Source organism: Pelobates fuscus, chromosome 5, assembly GCF_036172605.1.
Source record: "Pelobates fuscus isolate aPelFus1 chromosome 5, aPelFus1.pri, whole genome shotgun sequence".
NCBI lineage: Eukaryota > Metazoa > Chordata > Amphibia > Anura > Pelobatidae > Pelobates > Pelobates fuscus.
Genome location: NC_086321.1, coordinates 13,699,945 through 13,725,988, shown reverse-complemented (window position 1 = coordinate 13,725,988; position 26,044 = coordinate 13,699,945). Strand labels below are relative to the sequence as shown.

Sequence of the window (26,044 nt, the reverse complement as noted above, 5' to 3'; positions counted from 1 at the left end):
GACACTTGGGATAAGGAGTGAGTGGTAAAACATAGAGTTTGACGCGGGCACGAAGCTGCAGCCGACATGGAGGAGTTGTTAGAACATAGAATAGGGGATATGGGAAATGTAGTGAAATAGAATAGGGGGGAGGGTTAAAGCATAGGATAGCATTAAAGCATAGGATAGGAGACATATTAGTAGGGGAATAAGCGACCGCCATATTGGGGGGGGAGGGGGGAGGGGCAGAATAAAAGAAAATTGGCAGAGAATAAATAAATTAATTAACATATACGATAAGAATAAAAATACATAACATGGATCCTAATGAAAATCAAACACATATGCAAATAGAAATAGATTTAGGTAGGTAAATATATGTAAGATGAAAGTAAAAACACTTAATTAAAATGAATTCTGTATGAACTGGAACACGGATGTAAATGCAAAGATCATATTGGCATATATATGTTACACATATGAGTATATATATGTATATGTTATAATCTTATTGGAGGTAAAAATAAAAATTAAAAATAAAATTAAAAACACACATGAAATGTTTATAAAAAATGGAATAAATCAAATTCTGCATTTAACCCTTGGGGCATCAGAGTCTGTAACTTATAGACCCAGTCCATTTTATTTTTCCCTAAAACATTTTTTAGATCACCTCCTCTCCAGGGTAAAGTGCATTTTTTGATACCTGTACATTTTAACAGTTTGGGATATTTATTATGGTTAATAAAATGTTTGGATTCTGAATGATTTGGATATCCATTTTTTATATTTCTGCCGTGTTCGCTTAGTCTTATTTATAAGCTCCTTGTGGTCATTCCGACGTACTGGAAGCCACATGGGCATTCAAGCAGATAAATAAAATTTTTAGTACTGCAGTTAATAAACTCATTGATTTTGTAAGTCTTTTTTGTTATGTTTGAAGTGAATTGAGTTAATTTGGATGGTACAGTGGTTTTGCATACTATACATGATTTACATTTGTAAAAACCTTTAGTTTGTGGGGAAAAAAGATACAGTTTTGTTATGCTTGATTTGTCAATGGCCGTATTTACACAAACTTTAAAAAAAAACACGTCTTTGTATGTAGTTGCCCATTTTTAATAAGTATATTTAAATCTAAACAATTGATTTGTTCTCTGCTAAATTCATATGTTAAAATTATACCTCTATTATTAACGTTAAGATTATCAATAAAAGAGATGAGGTTTTCCTCGGATCCATCCCAAAAAAAAAAAAAAAAAGAGGTCATCAATGTATCTAAAATATGAGACCAGGTTTGCCCTCCAAGTATGCAAATTGAAAATGGCTGTGGACTCCCTGTCGGCCATGAATAAATTGGCATAGCTTGGGGCAAACCTAGTATGGGAACCTAAAATGTATGGGTTCCCGGAAGGTCCCCTTAAGGTGTAATGAAAAATATGTAAAGTATGCTTGCAAAAAAGATACAGAATTAGTGTGTGTATATATATACATACACATACATATACACAAACACATGTACGCACGCACACATTTGACATTTGTTTTACACAAATAGTTGTTAATTGATTAAGCGTAATTTGCACTTTATATACTCAGGATCAATACACAAATTCCCATTTGCAAACATTTCCAGTTTCCAGAAAGCAAGTTTTCCTTATATTATTTTAAGTCGATCATTCTTATTACATCAATGAATTTGAATTGCAAGTGAAAATTGTAGACATTATTACTGCTTAACTGAGGACTATTGCACCCTCCATCCTTAACTCTTGTTTAGTTAAATATTTGTTTTGCTAGTGTTAGTTCTTGCACTCTAAGCCTTGTTAATTTATGATGTTCCCTATTTATGACTTTTACCTATCTGATCTCTGCCATTCCCTCATAGCCTTAAATTTAAATTCCCTTTCATCCGCTTTTTCCTGATTTTGTTTTAACGCCTCAATGCTACCTAGAGGAGGTGGCTGCGCTTCTCATTTCCTCTCGCCCCACCACTAGCCCGCTCGATCCTGTCCCATCTCACCTTATCAGATCTCTCTCCCCTAGTCTTGTGCCTTCCCTAACACACATCTTCAACTTTTCTCTCTTTTCTGGAATTGTCCTTGAACATGCCACTATAGTACTTATCCAGAAAAAAAAACATCTATTGATCCGTCCTCCCCCTCTAACTATCGTCCCATATCCCTGCTCCCTTTTTCCTCAAAGCTTCTGGAAAGACTTGTCTTTACCCGTGTGTCTCACTTTCTCAATTCCAACTCTTTCCTTGACCCTCTTCAATCTGGCTTCCGCCCTCTCTACTCTACTGAGACTGCTCTTATCAAAGTTACTAACGACCAAATCGCAGCTAAACCCAAAGTCCACTACTCCATACTAATTATTCTTGACCTGCCTTTGACACCTTTGATCATGCTCTCCTTCTTCAAACTCTTCAATCACTTGGTCTCTGTGATGCTGACCTCTCGTGGTTTTCCTCGTACCTCTCCCAACGCTCATTCCTCTTCCTGCCTCGGTTGTAGTCCCCCAAGGCTCTGTCCTTGGTCCCCTTCTATTTTCTCTTTATACTGCCTCTCTTGGCAAACTTATTCCCTCTTTTGGATTCGTACCACCAGTACGCTGATGACACCCAGATACATCTCTCCTCCCCGGACCTCACCCTGCCGTCCTGCAACGTGTTACTGCTTGCCTATCTTCCATCTCTGACTGGATGTCCTCCTGCTTACTGAAACTCAATCTCTCTAAAACTGAGCTCCTGGTCTTTCCTCCTCCTAATGCTGATCCTCCTCTTTTGCTCTCCCTTCAAGTTAGTAGTCCATCCATGCAAGCGCACTGTCCTGGCGTCATACTTGACTCTGACCTCACCTTTGAGGCTCACATCCAGTATGTTGCCAAATCCTGTAGATTCCATCTTAAAAACATAGCCCGCATCCACCCTGTGACGAAACCAACCTCGCCACTGGGCATTGGAGAAGCCTGGTTGCCCGCATGCTGCCTTTGGACTATGGCCCTGGGAGATTGGGCCCTTTAAAAACAGTGTTCGGCCCTAACAGAGTGTATGTCACTCATTCTGGCCCTTGAATTACTGTGGGAGAAGGATTGGCACTTTTTATATAGCACGTCGGATGCAGCCGAAGTGCCGAAGTTGCCGAAGTTACCGAAGTTGTCGAAGTGACCGTCATCGGACAAAGGACCACGTGGCGGCGGCCATTTTAACGTCGAACACCGCAGACCCTTACCATCGCCTCCACTTCGACACTTCGACTAAAGCCGAAGTTACCGAAGTTGTCGAAGTCGAAGTGACCGGCATCGGACAAAGGACCACGTGGCGGCAGCCATTTTAACGTCGAACACCGCCGACCCTTACCATCGCCTCCGCTTTGACACTTCGACTAAAGTCGAAGTACCGGCAACACTTCGAACGGGACTTAGCCGTTTTTTATGCAGGAAATTGACCGATTGCACAGCCCAAACCCATGGAACTGTTTTGGGCAAGAAAATGTGCTTGCGGTCGGTCATAAAAGGACTTCCGTGTAACTTTTTATCTACTGGAGGGATTTGTATGATTTTTGAGAATGTTTATGTTTAAAGTATGCGGAGTCTGAATATGTAATCTCTTTATGGAGATTGGATGTATGGTTTTAGAGTTATGAAAGTTGGGTAAAAAGTATGTTTTAACTGTATGTATAATTGGGTTTCCTCTCAGGATAAGGGGAGGGAATATGTGGGATGTAACTGTGATATGATTGGTTATTTTATCCCTCCCTGTGGGCGGTCCTGTATTTGCAACAACTGTAATAAAAGCCAGACTGGGTGTGCTAGCACCTGAGATCATCTTGGACCTTCATGAAGTTTCGGCTCATGTTTGGGGGATTGGAGAACTACACTCTGGGGACTACTCCCCAGGGTATAATCACTAAGCTCTGCTAAGAGCTTGGTTTTGTTCCTGCTCTCTGGAATTCGGAGAGGACCCTGGTCTTGGGCCCAGAGTGGGTGGAGACGGTGAGACCCCAACCAAGCTGCGGCGTTTCGTGGGGTCTGCAGTGGTTATGGTGTCGGGCAGAGTGCTTGGAGTCCTCGGAAAGCACTAGGAGCATCCATCAGCGGAGGGTACCCGATCGGGGTGCCAGCGGTTCCGTTACACACCCCTTTCTTACGCAAGATGCTACCAAGGAGCTTGTCCATGCTCTAGTAGTTTCCTGCATGGATTATTGTAACCCTCTCCTAATTGGTCTTCTCAAAAGCCGTATTGCCCCTCTACAGTCCTTAATGAATGCTGCCGCCAGACTGATTTTCCTCTCTGGTTGGTTCTCTCACACCTCACCCCTCTGTCAGTCCTTACATTGGCTTCAAAGTGCTAACCCATACCTATAAAGCACTGAACAATTCTAGCCCCTCTTATTTCTCTTCACAGATCCATAGGTATGCCCCTTCTCAGTCTCTACACTCTGCCTGTGACCTTCTCCTGTCCACTGCTCGCACCAGTATGGCCAACTCGCGTTTGCAGGACTTCTTGCGGGCAGCTCCCTTCCTATGGAATAGCCTGTCTACCGCCATCAGACTCTCCTCTAATCTTCAATCGTTTAAGAAGTGCCTTAAAGCTGATCTCTTTAGGAAAGCTTATGGCCTCCCAGAGTAACCTCTACCTCACATACCTGTCTCTTGCTCTCTCCTAAAGGGCAGCACTCTACTCTCTCCTCCAGCTCTGCTTCACTCCCACCCTATTTGATTGATATTTCCTGTCCTATTGTGTTTTATACCCCACCTCCTATAGAATGTAAGCTCGTTTGAGCAGGGTCCTCTTCAACCTATCGTTCCTGTAAGTTTTCTTGTCATTGTCCTATTTATAGTTAAATCCCCCTTCTCATAATATTGTAAAGCGCTACGGAATCTGTTGGCGCTACATAAATGCGATAATAATAATAATAATAATAATAATGTGGAATCAATGGATGCCATGTGACCTCTTGTGGCAGAAACGGAGTATAACAGCTTCATTCTGCATAACACACCAACATACAGTTTATATCTCCGTCACTTTGAAGATATTAGAAGCTCTCCCATGGCTGACCCCTATTCCATGCAGGGGAGCGGGTACCTCCCTTACCTTCCCTCCCTGATTCACAGCTAGATGTTATGTCTTTATTTCCTTTGAAAGCTGTGATTCAGGACGCTGCGCAGGAGGGCAAGGGAAGCCCTAAAGCAGTCGCTTCTCCTTGAGAAATCATTACTCTAGATATTAGGGAGAGAATGGTGTGTCTCCTGAGCCCCTGTCTGTCCTACCCCTGTACCCTGATCTCCTGCAAGGAAGGAGAGAACTCATTACACTGACAGTATGTGTGACAGTGTCTGAATGTGTATGTGTGTGAGTGACCGGGTAGCTATGTGTTTGGATGTAACGGACCTTCAGTGATTGGGGAGTTGTGTAGTTGTCTATGTGTGTGAATGATTGGGTTGTCAGGGTATTTATATCGGCAGACATTTTGTGCTATGATAGAAATTAAAAGTGTATATTCTGAGTCACTCTGAACAGAACAGACTCCATTTTGTTATTTTCAAGCTAACAAAGAGACACGAAATTGCTATCCTTTCTGTAACTAACCACTTTGCCAGAGCTAAGGAATGCTTGTATATACAAATCGAGTGATAAGAAATGAGAACGGGGGATGGACAGACTGTTAGCTAAATGCTAATGGAATATAATTAATTCTAAAACCCAGACATTTGTGACAGAGAAGATTAAATAATTTAATTTTACTTTCGATAATGTATAAGAGTCCTATTGTAATTTAAGGGTCATATTTAGTATTATAACTGTCATATTAGAAATTATAGCCGAATTTAACAGACACATAGTCTGAAGAAAATTCGAAGAAACTCTTGAACTGACAGAAAACTTGAGTTATAGACAACTATAAAGATAAGGTAAATGACGTCAAAATAGCCACCAGGAAAAGTTAACTGCCCTCTATAGACCAAATACTTAAATTGTTATCTAGAAGGTAACCACACCTCCAGTGTTTCTATTGGTCTATCACCTAGTGAATTTTTCCTTTGTGCTTAAAAGTTAAGACAAAGGGAAGAGAGAGGTATGCAGAGAAAGCAAGAGAGTGAGCAGTCAGGGGCAAAGAGTTGGAAGCAGGCTAAGTCAGGAGACAGAGAAAGAGACCCATGACATTCAAATTCCTGAGAATACCTACTAATCTGATGAAAATATCTACTCAACTGGTAATTATACTGGCTTCATTTAATTAATCTAAATTAATTAAAATGTTCTAATAGCATGATATATGACTGGATAAATCACGATCAGATTTCGATATTTAGAAATCTTAGTTACTAAAGAATATATAATTATGACATCCCAATCTGCAGATGGGAAAAGATTAATTATGTATTTAATGTGACATATCACATGTTAGCATATCGTGATATTTATCCAGGTGTATTGATTTGCTCTAAAATAAGATAAAATATCTGTTTAGGCAAGTTAAAATTCTGGTTATAGAACATAGTAGATTACTCTTATTGGATGGTTCCAAGAAATGACTAATGAACTGGTTTAATTGTTATTTTATTTAAAATTACATGAGAATAGGTCTTAATTACTTAGGAGGTCTAGCCAGCATTGAAAGGGTTATTCTAACTGTCAGCTAAAGTTTTTATGGCTATTCGCTGGAAGCTTTCTCTGTGTGAAACTTTCACTTTCTTTCTGTGAAATACTGTCATAATACTTCTTGACAATTAAGACTGTGTTAGCCATTGGGAGATGTTTTTACATTACCATATTGTATTGCATACTCTGTTATACTAAATATTTATTGATTATTGTCACGCATGTTACTTATTATAATTATTTAAAATGTCACAATAAATTGTATCTATTTTTATAACAAATTGTGATTTTATTTATATGGCATACATTTCACTTACACGATAACGATCTTTGGGATCTGAGAATTGAAATAGTGGGCAATTCTCAACTGTTTACTATTATTATCCCATAAATATCCCCACAGGGTGCCTATATATCGAGGTATATGTGTGTGATTAGTTATCTATGTCAGTGATTGGCTAAGTATATCAGTAGCTAGTTACGTGAATGATATGAATGTGTGTCAGTGGATAGTTATGTGAATGATGTGAATGTGTCAGTGGGTAGTTATGTGAATGATGTGAATGTGTCAGTGGCTAGTAATGTGAATATGTATGTGAGTAGGTAGTGCATGCAGCTAGTGGGAGGAAGAGTATGTGCATGCAGAGTGTGGATAGTTTGTTATGTATGTGTGAGGGTAACATTAACATAGAATTATTGTGAGTGAAATTAAAGGGACACTGCACTGCTCAAAAAAATCACTGTTTAGTAGATATACCCACAATGAAAACAGGCATGCATTTAATTATCCCTTTTTTCATTGGGGGTACATCTAAAACAGTTTGCAAAAGCTGCAGATGTTGGAGAAAAAAATAGGGTGATAGCGCACAAAATGGTAAGCGTACTTCACTTCGGCATCAACATACAGGATAAAACTTATTAATACAAACATAAAAGCGACATACACAGACTGTATAAAAATGGTTTCCTTAAAAACAAAATATGGAGAACACTCACATATTTTAGAACCCTTAAGGTCGGCTCTGAACTCGGTAGGTGTTGTATATCCACTCAGTGTGTTGTTAAGTCGATGGGCCCCGTTGTTATGATAAAGATCAGGAAGGAAGTAATATATTTTATTACAATAATAAAAGTAAACAAACACACAATAAGTGGTAAAATAATAAGCACAATATGCACCTGAGGAAGACCAGCTACGGTCGAAACGCGTTGTGCTTATTATTTTATCACTTATCATTGTGTGTTTGTTTACTTTTATTTTTGTAAATCATAAAAGTGAAATAGTTATTTTTATAAAGTGTTAAAGTGCTAAGATGGGATACTCCGTACACAGCAAGCTGAAGAGCTCTATGTGTGTGAAGTCATCAATTTAAGCGCTGAATTGAAAATAGACCGGGTTTATTTTTCTAACCAATATTGTAACAGGAATACAGTCCTGGTGAAATCTGGTGGATTATTCAGACAACACGGCTAATTCACACTAACGCAGTGGACTCTTTCTTATGATATATGAACAAATAAAAGTAATATTTTAACTAAACCACAGGAACCACATCATAGAATTCTCATGTTTCAGAAACATTTTTTTTATGTGAAAATTAAGGTTTTTAAGAAAGATTCAGCAAATTCTGCTGCATTTAAGCAAAACTGCGAGACAAGGAAATTGAGAAACCCCCACCAGGCCGTAAATAGTGGCTGGTTTGAGGGCGATCTGGCTCTGAACAGGGAGAGTGAGGGTAGTTATTGAATAGTCAAAGTATGTTGGTTCCATATTTTATAAAGTAAAAGGTTAGAAGAGGTCACAGCTCCTATGGCTATTTTCATTAAGGCTGTGTGATGAACCTGAGCTTATTCAGAATTAGTCGTTCCCATGAGGAAGTGAAGATATTCATAGGAAATTAGGAATCCCATATCACCATATTTACATAAAGCCAGAGGGTGGATGATAAAGGAGATATTGCAACAGTTTAGTTTTTAGGTCGTATTTGACAGTTTAGTTTAGTTTTTAGGTCGTATTTGACATACGGACCTTCTCCAACTTGAATATCTGATAAAGGAATATATGGTAGGTTCATAAATACATAAATATAAATATACACCAAGGACAGACTGAGTGTGATGGGAGTGCCCAGGGTGGAATGACATAGGAAAGCTATCACGCTATTCAGTAGGTGGACTAACAGACGCTAATGTGCAGTAAGACAAGCTGGACATATAGGGAAAGGGCTGAAGGTGCTGCTCAAACAAGCTTACACTCTAGGGGGAGTGGGGTAAATTGAGGTAATGGTAAGATATTTCATGTATGGTGAAAGTAGATTATTAGATTAGTAACACAGTAGCAGGAGAGGAAGCAGGGTGGGTTACCAAGGTGCAGGAGGGAAAGCTAGTAACAGTTTAATTGATATTCCTTCCTGATGATGTGAGATTTCAATGAGTTGTTGGATTGGAGACTGGGTGAAAGCCTGATAAAGCAGGGAACAGAGTTCCATAGGAACGGTGCAGCCCTAGAGAAGCCTTGAAGGCGGACGTGAGAGTATGAACAGAGAATAGACGCAGATCTTCGGCAAAGCGTAGGGGCCTGGATAGGAAATACTGGTGTATGAGGATAGGTGAGGAGCAGTGTTATGTAGAGATTCATAAGCAAAGACGAGACTTTTAATTTGAGCCCTATATTCTTATGGGAAGCCAGTGTAAAGACCAACAGAGGGGGGAGGCATAGGCGGGCAGGAAGACGAGCCTCGCTGTCGCACTCATTATAATTATTTATAAATAGACTATAGCGGGGAATGTTGGGAACACATAGGACTACTGAGAAGTCTATAGCAGTAGTCAAGATGAGAGATGAAAACGGCATGGACCAGCACTGTAGCGACTTAGATAGGGGCGGATGCGTGCTATGATTTTAAGATGGAAGTGTCAGGATTTGGAGATTGTCCTGGCATGATGGGTGTAGGAGAGGGTGGAATCAAAGAGAATATACAGTCAGTGAGCCTGCGAGGTAGAACTGATGGTAGTGCGGTTGACTTGGAGGGAAACAGATGCTGGGGTAGCAACGCTCGAGGGAGGAAAGACCAGAATTTCTGTTTTGGAGAGATCGAGTTTCAGGAAGTGAGCAGCCATCCAGTTAGAAATTGTCCAAAACACGAATACAGAGGGAAGGTGAGAGATCAGATAGATTTGTGTCATCTGCAGAGAAATTACATCGCAAGCCAAGGGAGCTGATAAGTTTACCTAGGAAGGCATGATAGACTGACAGTGAGGTACAGAGGACAGAACATTGGGGAAGACAAACTGAGTGTCTCAAAGAAACATGGTTCAGGTACTAATTGATATAAAAAACTTTTTTTTTTTTTTTTTAAATTCTTTATTTTTGCGTGCATGAGAGATATAAATATGGTACAGCAAATGCATCACATGAGAATATAACAGGTTACAATTGTAGTTGTTTGATGCATTCAGTCGGATTCAGCACAATTTTTTGTTACTGGTGTGTACTCCTAGGTATAGTGTGTGGTTTTGTAGGAGTGCAGATGAGTTAGTATTTCGCGGGTTTGTTACCTAGGTGTTGGGTTGTAGTGGATATCTGGGCCCAACTAAGCTGTTAACTTATTGAGTGAGGTTGTAGCGCGTTTCGGGGGCCTGGCTTGGTTCAGTGAGAGTTGTGTCGTCGGTTGGTGAGTCACATGAGTAGTCCTAGTGAGTGTTTCTATGCCCCTTGGGGGTTTAGTGGGTCAGTGTCGGTGTAGACTACTCGTGAGGGGTGGCGGCCCTAACCGTGGGGCTGTCGGGGGGGGGGTGTGTCGTCCGGAGCTGCGGATACCATATGCTGGTATTGCGGTTGTGTGTCTGCGTCGGCCGTTACCGCTAGTATGTGCTAACCAGGTGCATTAAACTTTGTGGTTATAGGGCGTGGAGGGTAGGGAGAAAACATAATACATGAAGCCTTAAACATGGCAAAGTAGTGTCGCCGTTGAGCGGACAGGAGCAGGAGACTTCTCCCCCCCTGTCCGTCAGGTGGCTTGTGCATTGGTTCTCTGTCTTCTTGGTACAAATGTTTCTGAGGTCGCTGGGTTCCAGTCGTGGGTTGTGCCCCGGGCAGGCAGGTTCTGTAGGCCCAACTGTGTGAGAAGTTCAGAAGCCTCAGTCCCAGAGGTGAGTTTATGTGTTGCCCCCTGATGGGTGACAAGTAAGGAGCGCGGGTTTCCCCACCTGTATGGTATTCCCGCCGTGCGTAATAGGCTGGTGAGTTCAGTTAGCGATTTCCTCCATTGGAGAGTGGCCTTGGATAAGTCCTGGTAAAAGGTCAGTTGGGCTTCTTCAAAATCAAGCGGGGTTTTGCCCTTGAGCGCGCTCATGATGTGCCCTTTATCTTGGGGTAGGACGCAGCGAATGATGACGTCTCCAGCTAGTGTTGCTGCTGCTCTGGGTGGGGTAGGCAGTCGGTAGATCCCTGCGAAGGTGAGCTTCTTCGTTACTGCCAAAGGGAGTAGAGATTGTGTGAGTCGCCTCACGTAGTGCGGTAGGTCGTCATTGCTAACCGAGGCCGGGATTCCTCTTATTTTGATATGGTTACGCCGGCTTTTGTCCTCCTGTACTGCTAGTTGGATTGCCATGTGCTGGTGGTCTTGTTGTAGTTGGTGGAGTGAGTTTTGCAGTGTGGAGATTTCTCCCTGGATTGTTTTGACTTGTCCCTCTGTGTTGGTCACTTTTTCTGTGATCTGCTGCATGCTCATTTTGAGCGCTGGTAAGTCTGCTGCCAGCAGGCTTTGGATATCTTGCAGCATGGTCTGCATCTGCTGCAGATCCTGTTTGGTGGCTGGGTTTGCAGCTCCTAGCAGGGGTGTGGGTTTGAGGGTCATAGCCTGGGTGGGTTGCTGGGTTTTCTCTGTTTCCCCTGTTTCCCCTTGGGTGTTTTGGGCTGGAGGGGGATCTGCCTGTGGAAGGTCAGGGCCCTGTTCGGCCGCCATTTTGGCTGGGGTGTGTTTTTGCAGCATTACCCCTATGTCTGGCTGTGCTGTACCTTGCTGTGGTTTTTGCGATCTGCGCCCCATCTCCTTGTGGATGTGATCGAGGTCCTGCAGTGGATCGTCGCTGTAGTCTCCCAGGCTTTCTCCGCCCCACAGGTACTCCAGGCCGCGGTAGTTTGGTGTGAGGTAGGCCCGGTTTTTGGATTTGGGCTTTGCCTGCCTCGGTGTGTACCGAAATGGCATCGGGTTGTGCAGGATGGTCTCCCCTATTGTGTGCCGGTAGTTTTTCGCCTGGATGGCGTGTGGTTTGGCAGATATGCCGCGGATTGTGTGCTGTTTGCACGGAGCTGCCTGTAATGGCGTCCGGCTCGTTTCGCCGCGAAGCTCCGCCCCCGATATAAAAAACTTTTACATAGAACTACACACACGTTCTTATTTCACCAATTTTCTAACTAGTAAGTGAAAAGATTGCTTGGGAGAAACACACAGACTGCAGTGTGTGAATGTAGTGTGCAGGGTGTGAATGTAGTGTGCAGTGTGTGAGCGCAGTGTGCAGTGTGTGAATGTAGTGTGCATAGTGTTAGTGCGATGTGTGAATGTAGTGTGCGGTGTGTGAGTGCAGTGTGCAGGGTGAATGCAGTGTGCAGGGTGAATGCAGTGTGTGAATGTAGTGTGCAGGGTGTGAATGTAGTGTGCAGGGTGTGAGCGCAGTGTGCAAGGTGAGTGCAGTGTGTGAATGTAGTGTGCAGGGTGTTAGTGCAATGTGCAGTGTGTGAATGTAGTGTGCAGGGTGTTAGTGCAATGTACAGTGTGTGAATGTAGTGTGCGGTGTGAGTGCAGTGTGCAGTGTGTGAGTGTAGTGTGTGAATGTAGTGTGCAGTGTGAGTGCAGTGTGCACTGTGTGAATGTAGTGTGCGGTGTGAGTGCAGTGTGTGAATGTAGTGTGCGGTGTGAGTGCAGTGTGTGAATGTAGTGTGCAGTGTGTGAATGTAGTGTGCAGGGTGAGAGCGCAGTGTGTGAAAGCGATAGGTAAGAGATGAGTGAAGAGTACGATTAGTATATAAATCTATATATAGGCTTGAATGCTTTAGTACAGAGTCGTTATAAGTCGTATTTTCACTTGAATTTGGGGAAATCGCTTAAAGCATTCGTTGTGTTGAGCTATTTCGCTATTTCAATTGCTTTTGTTTGGTTTGTTCAATGCAAACCGCTGAAAATCTGTACATTTTGACAATAAACCTGATTTTCAATGGGGTTGGATAATTTCGATTGCAACTGTATTATGTAGAAGAACTAAAGAAGAATTACAAAATACGGTTATTAAACAGAATCCAAGTATCACATACCTATCATTAATAAATAAATATTGCAAACTTACCGGTAGAGAATATAAAAACCGTGTTGTCCCAGATTCCCTTCTTCTTCAAGGCATCGGTGACATTTCCCACAGCTTCATCCAAAGCGGACACCATCCCAGCATAGAGACGCCGGTTCTTGTCTTTGATGAAAGCGTAGGGTTGTGTGTATGGCTCCGGAACTTCCAGGGGAGCATGGACCGCCTGGTAAGCCAGGTAGAGGAATAAAGGCTGCAAAACATGGGGGAGGAATCTAAAAATCAGCAATGGTGCCCCAGACACGGCGCACTGTTTTTTGGTGACTTTGTGGTGGTGTTTGGGCAGCTGCCGCAATATGCTCACACACCGTCACTATAAGGGGAAGAACAGCCAGAATGAGCAACCTGTACCCCCATACTCTCGTAGTCTCTCAAGCATGGAGGTCCCAGTGCGTGCAACTTCCAGCTGCAAACCGGCCCCCAGCGCTCACACCCAGTCATTGCTGTTCAAGTCTGGACAGCCTTGGACTAGTAATAAGGAAGTGAAACCCATTACCTAAACTACAGCCAAAGGGCTTCGGTGCTGGAAGAAACCAGGCCTTTTTGTCAAATCGCTCTGAAACTGTTTTACAGAAATTGTCTGGAATGCACCAAAGAATCTTTGCACCATAACTACTACGTTATAGCGGATATTGTGCATACAATGTTCTATTAAAAACACAAAAAGTGCATCTAAGACTTTTCCTGTGTGATACCATATTTTCCTGAGAGGGTCGCCATTTTCGACCAGCAAGCAGTTGACTCTATTGATTCTGTTTAGTCTATTTTGTATTATTTTGAAACATCAAAGAAAAATTAGGATCGTAATTTATAACCAGAGGTTTCCATCTTATAGAGAAAGGTCATTTTTACAAGATGTCCAAACAGATCATCAATGTGCAGTAATAGCCATTAAATAAGCGCTTACCTTTTCGATCTGATGGTTAGCGATAAGATCCACGGCTCGTTCTGTAAATAGGTGCGTGGAATATTTATTCAAGTAACCAGTAGCCGCAGCTTCTCCATCTCGGAGGTCGAGAGCACATCTTGATATATTTAAAGTTTTATTTTCATAACATCTTTGATGACTATAGTAATCTTCACCGCCCGTCAAATACCCTAAAACGGAGATAAAATGAGCGATCAGAAAGAGGAAGCAGTGACTGCAATGTGAGCTTGCCGGCCAAATAATCTCATTGTTCCTGGTCACACATTGCAGACAATGAACATTAATTGCAACAAATGTTACTAATCTATTCTATCTAACAATGGATAACCGTGTTATGAACAGATTCATCAGGGCTGACGTTTTCTTCTGCGTTTTGCCAGTCCATGTGTTTCATACAGTGCAGCCTGCTGTAGTGGTTATGGTGACAGGAGTACCCCAGTGCTGTAGGTAATGAGGCCCCCTGCTATGTCATGGTTTGCCCTCTTACATGGGTCCCAGTGGGTCCCCTCTGTAGGCAGGTTTACAATATCTGGCTTCTAAAGATGTCGATCCTGCCGCTCATTCATTGGCTGAGAGTGTCAGCTAACTGCTCCCAGTCTTTGGTCGCAGTTCTGTGCATGTTCCCCCCCTCCTCCTCCCTTAGACTGAACACCATAATCTGTGCATGGCCCCGCCCCCTCAGACTGAACACCGCGATCTGTGCATGGCCCCGCCCCCTCAGACTGAACACCGCGATCTGTGCATGGCCCCGCCCCCTCAGACTGAACATCGTGATCTGTGCATGGCCCCGCCCCCTCAGACTGAACACCGCGATCTGTGCATGGCCCCGCCCCCTCAGACTGAACACAGTGATCTGTGCATGGCCCCGCCCCCTCAGACTGAACACAGTGATCTGTGCATGGCCCCGCCCCCTCAGACTGAACACAGTGATCTGTGCATGGCCCCGCCCCCTCAGACTGAACACCGCGATCTGTGTATGGCCCCGCCACCTCAGACTGAACACAGTGATCTGTGCATGGCCCAGCCCCCTCAGATTGAACACAGTGATCTGTGCATGGCCCAGCCCCCTCAGACGGAACACCGTGATCTGTGCATGGCCCACCCCCTCAGACGGAACATCGTGATCTGTGCATGGCCCCGCCCCCTCAGACGGAACACCGTGATCTGTGCATGGCCCCGCCCCCTCAGACTGAACACAGTGATCTGTGCATGGCCCAGCCCCCTCAGACGGAACACCGTGATCTGTGCATGGCCCCGCCCCCTCAGACGGAACACCGTGATCTGTGCATGGCCCGCCCCTCAGACTGAACACAGTGATCTGTGCATGGCCCGCCCCCTCAGACTAAACATCGCGATCTGTGCATGGCCCCGCCCCCTCAGACGGAACACCGTGATCTGTGCATGGCCCCGCCCCCTCAGACGGAACACCGTGATCTGTGCATGGCTCCGCCCCCTCAGACTGAACACAGGAATTTGATAAGTCTCCCAAATCGAATTCAAAGAACACTGAAATGAACAATAAACGTGCAATTCTTTCTGCAATACTGAAAGAGTTGCCCCAATCCTTGTGGGGGGGGAGTGGAACAGCGGTTTTCCATTTAACATGCCACATTGGGCATTATTAAATAGGTCCCCCCCACCCTAAATTTTACATTAAACCTTCAAAAAAGGTTTTTGTTCTAATTACCTGGAGTCCAGTGCTGGTCAAAGGTACCGGCGCTGCCTTTTGCGCCTCCACCGGACGTCAACTAGGGCATCACATGGTCCACCTCGTTTCGCCGGCTCAGATTTAGGAGAGGTTGCGCACAATGTGAGCCGATGAGGAGAGGTACGGAGGGATATAGAATTTAAAAAACCCAAGCAATAGTGACATTATAGAAAGGCGGTGAGTACTCATCTTGGTGAGGGAGGGAAGGGACATCAACCCGTCCCCTTTCATGCTCTGCCTGAAAGGGAGAAGCTCAATGCGTCCGTTGCCAGCAAGCAGTAAAGTATGCCAGAATGGACATTAGGCAGCCCGGAACAGAGGGCTAGACACGTAACTAGCCCCGAACACAAGCGCAGATTACTATGTACGTGCAGCGTTTCAAGCAGAAAGCACATAGTGATTCCACCACCATGACCACTTCCAATCACTGAAGTGGTCATGGCGGCTGGATTAACCCTTTAATACCATTGTGATTACACCTTTGTCTATAAATATCATTACTAGCAGGGAGGCAGGAAAGTTTTTATATTACCAAAATACGAGTCAAATCCCCGGCGTGTTGGCAGGCACTCCTTCCTATACATGCCAAGGTGCCATTTCCCCACCATGTGGGTGATATACCCAGCTTCTTTCAGGAGTTCTGGCAGCAATTTTTCGTCAAGTGGTAAGCAGTGAGGTTGACACGGCCATATTATCTGATGCTGTAACCCGGTGTGTATCTAGGGAAAACAAAAGGTAATCATGTTTTAAAAAATCTGCCTGCCAATTTTTTATTTTTCTTAAACCTATTCTGCACATGTAAGTTATTAATGCGTGTTTTATAGTATTTAATATGCGACAAGATAGGACCCCTCCGAAGCTATGAGACAATCTCCAGGAAGGGAACCTAGAATCGCAGAGTTCCATCCCAAAGGGGGGGGGGGGGGGGGAAACAGGACAAAAATAGCAATGAAATCTGGATATACCACTATTTAAACAACAGCTTCCGAATCCTATTATTCAATCCGAACGTAGACTTTAAATGTTTAACTCATGTAATGATTGATTGATAGAAACTGTTATAAAACCTGATTTTCTGAACTGAAGTGTGAGCAATGCATTGCTGCTAAAGTTATAGGGTACACATAGTTATGGGGTACTTAAGGCTGGAGGGTACTTTGTGTCAGAGATTGTACCTATGGATTGGGGTTAATTAAGGTTAGAGGGTGTGACGAACTGAAGCTCGTCACGGGTGCTTGGAGGGGCCTGCTGGCCAGCCTCTTACCAAACGACTATGGGCCAGGTCAGTGACTGTAAAGACCCATATTTTATTCCCCCAGGTCCCCTGATTCGACACTTTCCATTCATGCGCATAGAACAAACGCTAGCTCCCTGGCGGCCGTTCGCATGGACCAAAACTGCGAATAGACTTCAGGGAGACTTAGCCGCAAATGCCCTGGAACTATTTTCGGCATGAAGACTTTGCGGGTACTGGTCAGTCCCCAGCGGCACTTAGCCGTGATTCTATGTAACTATTTTCCTTAGGGGACCATGTGTGCGGTCGGTCAAATTATGACTTCCAGGAAATTCCTGAACCCCTCTGGGTGATTTTTGGATATGTTGGTCACCGAGATCGGGGCTGTCACGAGATGTAACTTTGTTGGGATGTTGTGTGTTTAAAGGCATTTTTGGGGTTTTGTAAAAATGTATGTTTTCTGTGCCTGGAGATAATTGAGTTTAATACAGTGGCTAACTAAATTATCTCCCAGGCACAGGGGAGGGATTATCTTGTTTTGTATGGGAGTGACCTGGACCAGAGAACCAATGTAATTGTGTGTATGTTTTTACTGTAGTCTACTCTCAGTTCCAGGGGGAAGTGCCACTTGCATGGTGACCTGCATATAAGGCCAGTTGTGGCTGCCATTAAAGAGATTCATTTTATCCTTCATGAAGTCTAGGCTCAGGTTTGGGGGATTGGAGAGCTATATTCACTCTGGGGATTACTATAATCACTACACTCCCTTGGCTTACAACGATTGCTCTTGTAAGAGCAGCCTGCTTCACTCTCTGGACTAGGAGAGGTCTACCCACTGGAAGCTGGATCCTGGTCTTGGGTCCAGGGTGGGTGGAGGACAGCGAGACCCCAACCAAGCTGCGGCGGTTTGTGGGGTTTACAGTGGTTATGGTGTCCGGTGCGGTGCATTTGGTACTCAAGGATTACTAGAAAGCAGCGATTGACGGAGGTACCCGGTTGGGGTTCCAGGCGGACCATCACAGAGGGTACTTAAGGTCAGAGATTGAATTTATGGATTGGGGTTAATTAAAGTTAGAGTGTACTAATGGTCAGGGATTAATTAGAGAGCTATACAGCACCCCTCTAGAGTCTCTATGATAGCAGACTATATTATTACTCTCGGATCATGGTGATGTACTCAAAGAGACTCAATCCTTTAATATCTCAATATTCTGTATAAAGGTAGCAGCAAAACTAGAACACAGACCATGTATACAACCCCAATATGTGAACCCCAGCATGTGAAGGGTTTAAGGATCTGAATAACGTGTTCAGGAAAACACAGAACCAGCTGCTCAGTTCAGATAAACCCTGATAATGTAAAAAGAGAAGTATCGAATTTCCCAACTATGCAATAATCTTGTAGATTACGTGTCACGATAAAGAAAAACATTTCAATACTAACGGATTCATTATAAACTATCTTGTTACAGCGTTGGCACCGGCGCACCCCATCACACACACTGCACACAGACAATGGTACATGTTATATTACCATGGATTGTGATGACTTACGTGTGCACAGTTTATTAGAATGTGGGTGTGAGGAAATGGAATTAATCTAGTACTAACCAAGTATACATAAAATTAATAATTTCTAGTTTGATAAATATTTAGCTAAACAAAACTGGCAAACAATTAAATCCCGCCCTATAGGCATGTCTGAAATACAACCATGCACGATGCTATGGTGATTGTAGGTAGCCTTTTACAACTTATACATCATTACCTGGGGCTACATGTCCCTTTGAGAATGGAGAGACAGCAAAAGTCCAACCCGCTTTGCTCCTTTAGATATATTTAATCTGTAAAACTGATTATTCTGATAGAAAATATAGACTTTGTTTTTAACATTCCTGTTCCTCTAGTTATATTCTTCTGGCCAACAATTTACAAACAAAGTAAAAATGGGCCTTAGTCTCAAACCTAGCTCTTGCCATAACTCTTCACAAATTTGGTTTGGTGAGATAGATACTGTGCTGTCAATGCCTTCTGTGTAAAACCGGCATTGGACGTGAGCATGCACAGCATGCTCGTGCCAGACAGTTCATGGCGGCATGATCCCTCACACTTTGCACCACCCCTGCCTCGCCCCAGCTCTCCTTCTCTGGTGAACGAAAAAATGTTAAGGCAAGGAGGATCTCACTTCAGTGAGAACTTGGACTTTGCAAATTTGTAAGGAGGAGGTGTGGAAGACCTCAGAATGGGGGACTTTTATGAAAACAATGATTTTCGGTTGGAGTAACCATTTAGACTTTGACTTCTAATCCTAATCCTATAAAGTAGCAGTGATACCACCAATACACTGTTTAGCAGATCAACCATAGTTAACCTTAAAGGAACGCTAGAGTTAGAAACACAAACCTGGATTACTAAATTTATAGTGCCCCCGGTATTAATTATCTGTTGGTCCCTCATGCCATGTGCCATAAAAATTAAGAAATTGACCGTTTCAGAGCCAGAGGCTCCACCTCCTGTGATGTCAGTAAGGAGGCATGGTCTCCTCCACATCTGGCCCAAACCATTTCTTATCACAGGGGAGCACTGGGGACCTGATGCACATCAAGTTTCCTTATCTGGAAGGCAGACACTAGAGGTGGATTTAACCTAGCAATGTAAAAATGACAGTTTGTAAAAAAAAACAACAACGTTTTACAATTCAGGGTTAAAAGGATAGGACCACTGCACCCAGACCACCTAATGGAGATAAAGGTTACTGTTTTTAGTTTACTTTTAAAGGGATAGTCTATACCCATAAAGCAGTTTAGCTTTGTCTGTGTAGAGTGTGTCCTCTTTCAATGTTTCAATCTTTCAGATTTCAATAGAAACTGGCACGTTTAACTTTTATAATTGAACTGTGTTCCTCCCCCTGCCAGCTGTCATTCAGACATCAGACAAACGTTAATCCTTAAGTGTCTAATAGTTGGGGAACGGCCTGGGCTCCCAGGCAGTCTCCATTATTGCGACCACTGGCAGGGGGGAACCGGGTAAGTACAAATGACGGCAGGGTCATTCTATGCCGCACTCTGGTGTTTAGGACTGGCCCCTTAAGGACGACATAGAACGCCCACCGTCCTTAAAGGACCACTCTAGGCACCCAGACCACTTCAGCTTAATGAAGTGGTCTGGGTGCCAGGTCCCTCTAGGATTAACCCTTTTTTAAATAAACATAGCAGTTTCAGAGAAACTGCTATGTTTATACTGAGGGTTAAGCCAGCCTCCAAATCCTCTAGTGGCTGTCTTACTGACAGCCGCTAGAGGCGCATGCGTGATTCTCAGTGAAAATCGTGAAAATCACAGTGAGAGCACGCAAGCGTCCATAGTAAAGCATTGTAAATGCTTTCCTATGAGACCAACTGAATGCGCGCGCAGCTCTTGACGCGCATGCGCATTCAGCCGAAAGGGAGGATCGGAGGCGGAGAGGAGGAGGAGAGCTCCCCGCCCGGCGCTGGAATAAAGGTAAGTTTTAACCCCTTCCTCACCATCCAGCCCGGCGGGAGGGGGTCCCTGAGGGAAGGCACCCTCAGGGCACTATAATGCCAGGAAAAAGAGAGTGTTTTCCTGGCACTATAGTGGTCCTTTAAGAGGTTAAGGAGTTAAAAAAAAAACAACAAAAAACACACACACTCTAAGCACTATAACCAACGGTTTTACTGACAGGAGTGCTCAAACAATCTGGACGTGACTTCACTGGCTCTGAAACTTGACACCTCGAGTCAACCGGGTGTCACTCCACACCTCCACTACAGAGTTGATTGCTCTCAGCCAATAGGCTGAGCCCTGCTCTACACTGAGGGATTCTGCCTCTACATCGTCAGAAAGTGGAGCCCAGTGGACCCCAGGACGAAGTCAAAGTGTTCTAAAATGGTTTAACTACTCACAATGTGGAGGCGCCAGGACAAGAAGTAGTGATGATGGTGCTTAAATTGACCTAGGTGACAGCCGTAAGCACTCAGCAGCACTTACCTTTGACTCGGTATGTATAAAAAACCTCTTGTGCAGCATTATGGGACTTGTAGTCAAATCAGTGGAAGAGCTAGGGGTACACGGCTACTGTCTGCACATCATCTCTAGAACCCGTTTTTAATACTGAATTTATGTCTTAAATCCCATACAGCACATCCTTAAACAGGTGTAACTGGCCTGCAGACAGACTGCCATTTTATTAAACAGAGTCAATTCATGGTTAAAATGTTCTGCTGATTTAGACTGGGCTGACCCTACTTGTGTAATGTTTTCTGTACTCAGAAACATGTTTATACAGTTATTGTGAGGGATCATTTAGCAGGGTGTACTCTGAGGGAACATTTACTGGATGCTCACACAGGCCTACAAGCTAAACTCCAGTTTGTAGTAAATTAAAACCCAAATTACAATGCTGGGCCTGAAATAGCAGCTCTGGAAAAACTAAGCTCCAGTCGCAGTTTGGATATTTAGCTTCAGTTTTTCCATTCTGGATATCAATTCACTATCAGGAGTTATTTACTAAATGGAGAACTGTCAGACATTCAAAGGGAATTTCACATTTAAAGGGACACTCCAGGCACCCAGACCACTTCTGCCCATTGGAGTGGGCTGGGTGCCAAGTCCCATCACCCTTAACCCTGCAACTGTAAATATTGCAGTCTTTAACCCCTTCAGCCACATGGGATGGGGAGGTGGGGGGAGGGAGGAGGAGGACTATAGGATTCTCTAATGCCAATAAAACAGATTTGTTTTCCTGGCACTGCAGAGCCCCTATAAGAAAAAAAAAAAATCCAATTCAAGGTGGCTCTGCTTCCAGTTCAACTACTTTGAATTCTCCCTTTAGTGAATAACGTTGTGTTTATATAAGGAAGATCACATGATTTGCAGAGAGTGGCAGTCACGTGATGCGCGGTCATGTGACCGGTAAACGGTATTCTATGGTCAGACTGAACTAGTGCGGATACAAAGTATCAATTCCCATCAACTCATCAAACCCAACAATCCCAGCGTTGATCTCATTAATAATCCCAATGTTGATGTCATTATTAAACTCAATATTCCCAGCATTGATCTCATTAATAATCCCAATAATCCCTTCATTGATCTCATTAATAATCCCAGCATTGATCATTATTAAACCCAATAATCCCTTCATTTATCTCATTATTAAACTCAATATTCCCAGCATTGATCTCATTAATAATCCCAATGTTGATCTAATTAATAATCCCAATAATCCCAGCGTTGATCTCATTATTAAACCTAATAATCCCAGCATTGATCTCATTATTGAACCCAATATTCCCAGCATTGATCTCATTGATAAACCCAATATTCCCAGCATTGATCTCATTGATAAACCCAATAACCCCAGCATTGATCTCATTATTGAACCCAATAATCCCAGCATTGATCTCATTATTGAACACAATAATCCCAGCATTGATCTCATTATTGAACACAATATTCCCAGCATTGATCTCATTATTAAACCCATTAATCCCAGCATTGATCTCATCATTGAACACAATAATCCCAGCATTGATCTCATTGATAAACCCAATAATCCCAGCATTGATCTCATTGATAAACCCAATAATCCCAGCATTGATCTCATTTGAACACAATAATCCCAGAATTGATCACATCCATGAAATAAACCGGTAGTATATGTATTATGAGGGTGCTCACCTGGTATCGGCCGCTCAGGAGCTGGCTCCGGGATGGGGTGCACAGGGGCTGGGTGTAATAACCCTCCAGCCGCACCCCCTGGGCAGACAGGGAGTCCAAGTTCGGGGTTCGGATCTCGGAGCCATGAAAGCCCACATCATTAAATCCCAGGTCATCGGCCAGGACAAACACCATGTTAGGGGGGCCCGAGCTGGCCCCAGCAAAATGGGGGAGCACCAGGTAGAGCCAGCACAGCACAATGCCCAAGGCAGAGCTCAGTCCTGGCATGCTGGCTGTGAGGGGAAACTGTCTGCAGAGCCCCCTGCCCCTGTAATACCTGCGTGCAGAGCCCTCTGCCCCTGTAATACCTGTCTGCAGAGCCCCCTGCTCCTATAACTGTCTGCAGAGCCCCCTGCTCCTATAACTGTCTGCAGAGCCCCCTGCTCCTATAACTGTCTGCAGAGCCCCCTGCTCCTATAACTGTCTGCAGAGCCCCCTGCTCCTATAACTGTCTGCAGAGCCTCCTGCTCCTATAACTTTCTGCAGAGCCTCCTGCTCCTATAACTTTCTGCAGAGCCTCCTGCTACCTGCTCCTATAACTTTCTGCAGAGCCCCCTGCTCCTATAACTTTCTGCAGAGCCTCCTGCTACCTGCTCCTATAACTTTCTGCAGAGCCCCCTGCTCCTATAACTTTCTGCAGAGCCTCCTGCTACCTGCTCCTATAACTTTCTGCAGAGCCCCCTGCTCCTATAACTGTCTGCAGAGCCTCCTGCTCCTATAACGGTCTGCAGATCCCCCTGCTCCTATAACTTTCTGCAGAGCCCCCTGCTCCTATAACTTTCTGCAGAGCACTGTTCCCGGTCTGTATTAGTACATAGATGATCCCTCCCCCGCCTCCTCACTCCATGTACCGCTCGTACAGGAAGGGGTGGCAGAGTCGCTGTTAATGTTCATTATATATAAATATAATATAGAGCTCGGTAATTAATGTAACCCTATCACTGCCAGGCATAGTAACAAGACTGGCATCCTACTCCAGCCCTGTCTGATGGGAGTAGAAGTGCAAAGGTACAAGTGACCTGGGGCATGCATCTCATGTCCTGGCTGATGGGAGTAGGAGTACACAGGGAGGGACAGGTCACCTGGCATGCAGCTCATGTCCTGGCTGATGGGAGTAGGAGTACACAGGGAGGGACAGGTCACCTGGCATGCAGCTCATGTCCTGGCTGATGGGAGTAGGAGTACACAGGGAGGGACAGGTCACCTGGCATGCAGCTCATGTCCTGGCTGATGGGAGTAGGAGTACACAGGGAGGGACAGGTCACCTGGCATGCAGCTCATGTCCTGGCTGATGGGAGTAGGAGTACACAGGGAGGGACAGGTCACCTGGCATGCAGCTCATGTCCTGGCTGATGGGAGTAGGAGTACACAGGGAGGGACAGGTCACCTGGCATGCATCTCATGTCCTGGCTGATGGGAGTAGGAGTACACAGGGAGGGACAAGTCACCTGGCATGAAGCTCATGTCCTGGCTGATAGGAGTTGCAGTACACAGGTAAGGACAGGTACCCTCTGGCATGCAGCTCATGTCCTGCCTGATGGGAGTAGGAGTACACAGGGAGGGACAAGTCACCTGGCATGAAGCTCATGTCCTGGCTGATAGGAGTTGCAGTACACAGGTAAGGACAGGTACCCTCTGGCATGCAGCTCATGTCCTGCCTGATGGGAGTAGCAGCACACAAGAATAGACTTTTTCTGGCATCCATCCATTTTAAATCATTACTATTGATGGGAGTTGCAGTGCACAGAATAGGTGCTCTCTAACATGCACTCCTTCCAGGTGCCATTAATATAAGGTTAAAAGTTTGAGAGAGTACAACAGGATTACCAAGACCATAGAGTCTACAAGTGGTTAACGGGGGACAATATGAGAAAATCAAGACGACAACGCGGAAGAATAATACACCCTAAAATAAGAACTACTGACATCACGTCAGGCAAGTCTGCCTCTGACAATGATATAAACAATGAACCTACTCCATCCTCCTTTAAGGGCTCCAGAAATGGGTACCACTACCAGGAGCTGAGGAAGAGGAAGAGAAAACGCAGAACACAAAGCGTGCCGAGGGGCAGACCACCTCACAAGAAGTAATACCTATTTTCAATTTGTCCCATAGGCCATTAAGTGCAGAAGAATCCGATTTATTGAGCCGGGGATTATCGTTTGTTCCTGCGGCCAGTCCTAACCAATTTAAATGGAACATTGGTGACCGACCAGACACAACTAAAACACAGACACCAATGGAAATGAAAGAGAAATTCCGTCTTAAATCCGAGTTTGATCCACTTACAAATAAGGCTTTAAAGGAACACTCCAGGCACCCCGACCACTTCTGCCCATTGGAGTCGTCTGGGTGCCAACTCCCACTACCCTTAACCCTGGAAGTGTAATTATTGCAGTTTTCATAAACTGCAATAATTACCTTGCAGGGTTAACTCCTCCTCTAGTGGCTGTCTACTACACAGCCACTAGAGGGCACTTCCGTATTGATGGCACACATTCTGTGGGCTGTAGAGTCGCTGGACGTCCTCATGCTATGTGAGGACCTCCAGCGTCGCTGCAATCCCCATAGGAAAGCATTGAAAGCATTTTTCAATGCTTTTCTATGGGGAGGTCTTATGCGCGTGCATGGCATTGCCTCACATGCGCATTAAGTCTCCCACGCCGGCGGCCGCGCATGCTCAATAGGTCTCCCCTGCCGGATGACGTCGGCGGGGGAGGAGCGTGGGCGGACTCTGACCCAGCTCCGAGGGACATCGGCGCTGGATACAGGTAAGTCACTGAAGGGGTTTTAACCCTTCAGCAACTTGGGATAGGGGGTGGGAGGGAGAGGGGACCTGCAGTGCCAGGAAAATGGTTTGAGCCCCGACGCGCGTTTCGCCGGTAAGCGGCTCTTCAAGGGGAAACCCATGTCCCGGGTTTTTAGTTTAAATATCGCGCCCATTAATGCGATAGGTCCATTGTAGTGATACCGGAGAAACTGACGGAAGCCAAGCACAGAGAGATGGACACAGGTTTCTTCAGGAAGGAAGAGATTCTTTATTGGATCACCGATCGGGACTCAGAGGGACTAGCGTCACCAAAATACAGCAAAGTCTGAGTACTGAATACATAGAGTACATTCCTTATATAGCACTGTAGCTCCTCCCACAATTAACTACACCCACACATACCCTTAACCTATTTAATAAATAGAGTCTAAACTCATCCATCCGGTCTAACCACGTGGCTCATCTGATACAAAGGAGAGGGACGCGTAATTCCAGTTCTTACATTCCTGCACCTGGTCAGTACAGTGATAACAGTATCTTAGCTACGTGTAATTAACTAACTGATACTACAAACACATATACATACATATGCCTTGTGGCAATCTTAGCCTGCTAAACTTGTATTTTACTGGAATTACATCACATTCCCCCCTTTGATGCCTCTGATATTTCACAATTACTTGAGGCATCACTTAACCTTGGTTTGCATATACCTCAG

At 44.4% G+C, this 26,044-nt stretch overlaps 1 protein-coding gene across 3 annotated transcripts in view; it reads right to left on the bottom strand.

Moving 5' to 3' along the window:
- Positions 1 to 23,101, bottom strand: part of ARSB (arylsulfatase B) — a 105,547-nt gene extending 82,446 nt beyond the window's left edge. Inside the window, exons 1-5 of one of the 3 annotated variants that reach the window (XM_063453587.1) lie at positions 23,083 to 23,101; positions 22,517 to 22,882; positions 16,118 to 16,304; positions 13,857 to 14,047; positions 12,935 to 13,142 (exon numbers count right to left, since the gene is read on the bottom strand). In XM_063453587.1, coding sequence (XP_063309657.1) covers positions 12,935 to 13,142; positions 13,857 to 14,047; positions 16,118 to 16,304; positions 22,517 to 22,783 — 853 coding nt within the window. In that variant the 5' untranslated portion in view covers positions 22,784 to 22,882; positions 23,083 to 23,101. Of the gene's footprint in view, positions 1 to 12,934; positions 13,143 to 13,856; positions 14,048 to 16,117; positions 16,305 to 22,516; positions 22,918 to 23,082 lie in introns of those variants that run through there. The other 2 variants (XM_063453588.1, XM_063453586.1) reach the window with 2 other exon arrangements.
- Positions 23,102 to 26,044: the final 2,943 nt, after the last annotated feature.